At 53.3% G+C, this 5,235-nt stretch overlaps 1 protein-coding gene across 1 annotated transcript; it reads left to right on the top strand.

Annotated features, from left to right (window-relative positions):
- Positions 1–2,494: 2,494 nt before the first annotated feature.
- LOC103629467 (uncharacterized) lies at positions 2,495–4,579 on the top strand. The gene is made up of 3 exons (NM_001323509.1): positions 2,495–2,775; positions 2,863–2,952; positions 3,098–4,579. The coding sequence occupies exons 1-3, from the start codon at positions 2,652–2,654 to the stop codon at positions 4,372–4,374; spliced, it is 1,491 nt and encodes a 496-aa protein (NP_001310438.1). The 5' UTR covers positions 2,495–2,651; the 3' UTR covers positions 4,375–4,579.
- The last annotated feature ends 656 nt before the right edge of the window (positions 4,580–5,235 follow it).

Below are 5,235 nucleotides of genomic sequence, written 5' to 3'. Positions count from 1 at the left end.
AAAGTCATGGTTGTTCCCATCCAGCGAACAGGCCACAGTCTTGCCCACCAACTCGTCTCTTGTAGCCTCAATCGCTCTCGATGCCGAGATCGCGCAATCCATCCTCATAGGTTGAGCAAGGGGATCCCCTAGGAAGGTAGCCATTGGCAGAGGAGAATTCTTCACTACTTGAAGGTAAGAATGAGCCTAGAAATGGCAGAGGGAGTAGTGGTAATGGTCAACGCGGGGAAAGATGAGGTCCTCCCTACTCCCCCTTTATGGATAGGACAGGAAGCCACCTGGTGCCCTTCCATAAGACATCTCCAACACTTGGTTGTGTTGTTGCAATTCAAAGCTCTTTGGTTGGTAGCGAAACAGTTGCAGCATTTACCCTCGACGTGCTTCAGGAACTTCTTTCTCCTTTCCTCGCGTAATGCGTTGGAGCTCGGGCAAGGCCTGTGCTTGTTCCTCCTCCAACAATATCGAGGTCTGACCACTTCCCAGCCATCTGTGCGACCATCAATGAGCTCACCAGACCTCTCGGACTGCACTAGATCTACAACATGAGCAACGGTATATAGGGAGCTGGCTTGAACCTACCTACAGGGACTGGTCCGTCTATATGAACTGCGGAGGTGAAAGATGGATTGAATGAATTGTGCTGTCTAGGGAGGGTCTTGAAAGATCTACCACCTTCTTCCCATTTTCTATGTTCACTCGGCAGGAGCTGGCACGGGAGGGCGACATAGCCAAGGGGAGTAGCTGTGTAGGGGCAAGGCATGGGCCGAGAGCAAATCCAGGAGCAGCGGGTCTAAATCATCCTCCTTCGCCACCACGCCCAGATGTCCCATCCCATTAACAGCGAGGCTAGAGCACTAGGGACCTTGGAAATCCCGACCTCCAACGAAGGACGGGAGGAGCAAATCCGACGCAATAACTCTACGCGACAGATTCGGTAGTGGCTCACCTCTAGTAGTGGCAGCTGGCTTGGGGGCTGCGGAGACGGGGGACTGGGCGGGGGCAGAAATGGCAGCGGCGAGCTGAGGGGCGAGGAGAGGTGGAAGGGTAGTCATGTGACACCTATTAGCCTACCATTCTTGTAGAAATTTACGACATGGCTTGCCAACCAAACCATATAATCCGTTTACTTGTGCCACACCGGGATGCAACGTGCACGTTTTTTGCAAACACGACTCTTCTCCATTTTACATTTATAATCATCTATATTGCTGATGAATAGTATAAGGCTATCTCTAGGAATTTAATCATCTCCATACACGTATTCAAACTCCACTCTGCAAAGTGTGCATACAATGCAAAATAGTGCAACACAATATTTTGGGTTACCATATAGGTGAACTGGTGGACATGGTCTAATATGGTTTGGCACATCTTTGGTTCGGTTTAAAGCCTAGAGTTAGCTCAAAATGTTATGATATACTCCCTCAGTCTCAAATTAAAATTCACTTTAGATAATTAATGGATGCATACAATAGTTGATGTATGTGTCTTATATATATATCTAGATTCATTATGATCCATTTGAATATAGACAAAAAAACAAAGAGCTAAAACGACTAGGAGTATAATATGTCATTTCAGTTTTATTCTAAGTCATCTAACCACTGTTTTTAGAAAATTATATAACTATAATAAGATTTATGTTTTAGTGAGTATAGGTATGGGATGCTAGTGACTGACGAGGGATTTACGCATTGTCATCTCTAACTATTAGCATGGGGAGGTGAATAGAATAGGTGATGAGAATTAGTTTTATTATTAGTTGACAAAAAACGGTGATAGTAAGTGCTAACCTCTAAACACAACTATCCAACCACCTATTAGCAATAACAATCCTATACCAACAATTAGCTAGCTAAATAGTCGGTAGATTTTGTGCTGTTGACTATCTAGCTATTAAGATCAGTGGATCCAAATATAGGATTTTTATTGGTGTTTTTGCTGTTTCTTTGCTAGTAACTGTTAATGCTAGCGCGTACTATCATCACAGCTGGTGTTTGGTGGTTTTGACCGCGTCCTCTGCGTTGAAGCAATAATAAAGTCCCTAATCCGGCAACGCAAATCATGGAAAACAAACCAAAAGATTTTTTTTAAAAAAGATATAGGATCCGGAGTAGGACGGCCGCAACCCAACACGGTCGCCGAACTGCATGCGCGCCGGTGCGAGCAGCAGTTACCGTCGACGTCGAGAGAAGGACGCGTGCGTGGGCAGGCACACGGCGAAGGAAGGACGACGACGACGATGACGACGACAGCCTGGACCCCAGCTGCTCTGCTCACCTCACCTCAGCTCCGGCCGCTTTCAATGTGCTCTTGGAGGGAGCCACAAGTCATCTGCCCTTCTGTCACGCTGCTTTGCTTCTTCTCCCTCCCGCTGAGCGCTGGCCCCGCTTCTCAGAATCGTGCGCGTTGAATTGAGCCATGCCTGTCGCCGGGTCAACCGCACTACCATTTCAACTCCTCTCTGCCCTGTTGGCCTGTTCAACCACGACAACAACAACCAAGCTAGTGCCTAGTGCGAGTGCGTGCTGCCGCACACCTTCTCCGCTTGCATTGCCTATTATACTCCATCCATCTACCGTATTGCCGTATATATTTCTCACCTCGAGCGAGGAGCATCCGACTCCGAGTGGAGGGGTGAGAGGGAGGCCATGAAGTCCAACCGGAACCTGTCGAGGGCGGAGGGGAAGAGGCTGGGGAATGTGGCACTCATAGCCTTCATGCTCGGATCCCTCCTGCTGCTCTCCCTCGCCAGGGCCAAGTTCTCCCCGATCGGTACGCTGGTTGTTGCCATGGCGTTTTGGTTTGCCAACCAGCTTCTTCTTCACTGGTTCGCTTTTATCTGAAGTTGGGTATGCGCAGGTAAAACAGGGGACACCATCAAGGCAGAGGAGCAGCAGGCAATGGCGAAGGCGAGCGGCGAGATGGCCACCGCCCATGACGCTGCAGCTGGTAATACCGACTAGTTCCTCTCGCAATCCTAGATCTAGATTGCTGCGAATCCTTTCCCGTTCGTGCAGCGAATTCCGCTGTATAGCAAGCAGATGCAGATCCGGTGGATTCATTCCAGCTGACTTTTGCCGTCTGTCTGTGACAGAGGAGGAGGAAGAGGAGACTCGGTCCAAGCCGACCGACTCCGATATTTCAGGCGCAGCCATTGCGGTAGGCGACGACCACGCCGAGAGGGCGCGCAGGCCGGTGTGCTACGAGTCGAGCCGGCGGTCGGACACCTGCGAGGCGGCCGGCGACGTGCGCGTGGTGGGGCGCGCGCAGACGGTGCTCGTGGGCGCGCTGGACCGGGAGTGGAAGGTGAAGCCCTACTGCCGGAAGCACGACGCGTTCGCGCTGTCCCACGTCAAGGAGTGGACGCTCCGTCCGCTTGTCGGCGGCAGCGACGGTGACGAGGCGCCGCGGTGCACGGTGAACAGCTCGGCCACGGCGTTCGTGCTGTCCACGGGGGGGTTCACGGGGAACCTGTTCCACGACTACACGGACGTGCTGATCCCAGCGTTCATCACGGCGCGGCGGTACGGCGGCGACGTGCAGCTGCTGGTGAGCAGCCACAAGCCGTGGTGGGCCGCCAAGTACATGCCGGTACTGCAGCAGTTGAGCCGGCACGAGCTGGTGGACGCGGACGCCGACGGCGAGGTCCGGTGCTACCCGCGCGTGGTGGTGGGGCCGACGTTCCACCGGGAGCTGGGCGTGGGCGCGGAGACGAAGGCGCCCGGTGGCGAGGAGGAGGGGGTGTCGATGCCGGAGTTCCGCGCGATGCTGCGGCGCGCGCTGGGGCTGGAGCGCGCGGCGGCGGCGCCGAGCGGGGACCGGTGGGACGTCCGGCGGCGGCCGCGGCTGCTGATCATCTCGCGGCGGCAGTCGCGGCGGCTGCTGAACGAGCGCGCCATGGCGGACATGGCGACGAGCCTGGGGTTCGACGTGCGCGTGGGCGACCCGGAGGCGAGCACGGACGTGGCGCGGTTCGCGCGGCTGGTGAACTCGGCGGACGTGATGGTGGGCGTGCACGGCGACGGGCTCACCAACATGGTGTTCCTCCCCGCGGGGGCCGTGCTGGTGCAGGTGGTGCCGTACGGCGGGCTGGAGTGGCTGGCGCGCGGCATGTTCCGGGACCCCGCGGCCGGGATGCAGGTGCACTACCTCGAGTACGTGGTGCGGGCGGGCGAGACGACGCTGAGCGAGGAGTACGGCGAGGACGACCCGGTCATCAGGGACCCCGCCGCCGTCCACAGGAAAGGGTGGGACGCGCTCAAGGCCGTGTACCTGGACAAGCAGGACGTCCGGCCGCACCTGGGCAGGCTCAGGAACACCTTGCTCCAGGCGCTCAAGCTGCTGCCCCATGGACGGCAGAGCACCGACTGATCATCCTTGGCTTGCTGGCGTCAGTGGTCACGGTCGTGCAGATGGTGTGGTCCAAAGCTAAGATTAATTGGCAAGGACCTTGAATTCGAATGGGCCGTGGGTTTGTTCTGTAGGTAGATGCTACATAGCTACAGTAGATAGGTTTTAATGATGTCATTACATGACAGATCATCATGTGGTCATTAATCTTCTTTTTTTTTAAAAAAAGAATTTGTTGTACTCTTTTGCCCTTGCCATGTAAACACAATCACGTTGTGCTAGGTTTTTTTTTGACAATTTAGCTGTTACGAAAATCTAGATATCGCATGGCTTGAATACGGAGGAAGATAAAGGACTCTTCTTAGTTTAGGATACAAATTGGCGGTTTACTCGTGTCGTGACGACTCGATGAATGCTGCATTTTTGTTAATTTCTTAAACGATTTTTACGGAAACAATTCTCATAAGCGAAACATTTGTCGGACAGAAACCGATCCTAATGATCCGATGCCGAAACAAACAGAGCCAAATTGTTACCAGCTGCTGGATAATTAAATATTTACTTCATCGTCTGACAAGGTCCGTGTTGTCTCGTCTCCCTATATAGTGTGTTCAGGCAGGCAGCGCATGCATATTTATTATTATTATTAGCGTTAGTGAATAAAGAGACCCGATCCGAGAACCGAGATCCGGTGGCCTGGTCAGGCATAGAGTTTTGACGAGATGAGCACAATGACGACGACGGACTCTACAGCTTATAGAGCAAGACGAGTACGGTAGTTGGCTTGACGTGTTCAGCTCATGAAGCAAAACCATACTCGTGGAGAAGTAACTACTCATCTGCCGACGACTTGTTCACAGCGGCGGATGTGATGCATATGGC

This window comes from Zea mays, chromosome 6, assembly GCF_902167145.1.
Source record: "Zea mays cultivar B73 chromosome 6, Zm-B73-REFERENCE-NAM-5.0, whole genome shotgun sequence".
Lineage (NCBI taxonomy): Eukaryota > Viridiplantae > Streptophyta > Magnoliopsida > Poales > Poaceae > Zea > Zea mays.
This window is presented reverse-complemented; position numbering and strand designations above follow the sequence as displayed.

What these genes read in the sequence shown, in the direction of transcription:
- LOC103629467 (NM_001323509.1), top strand. Translation starts at nt 2,652, where the DNA reads ATGAAGTCCAACCGGAACCTGTCGAGGGCGGAGGGGAAGAGGCTGGGG. An exon ending in GGCCAAGTTCTCCCCGATCG is followed by an intron (nt 2,776 to 2,862) that starts GTACGCTGGTTG and finishes GGGTATGCGCAG; the next exon opens with GTAAAACAGGGGACACCATC. An exon ending in CGCCCATGACGCTGCAGCTG is followed by an intron (nt 2,953 to 3,097) that starts GTAATACCGACT and finishes TGTCTGTGACAG; the next exon opens with AGGAGGAGGAAGAGGAGACT.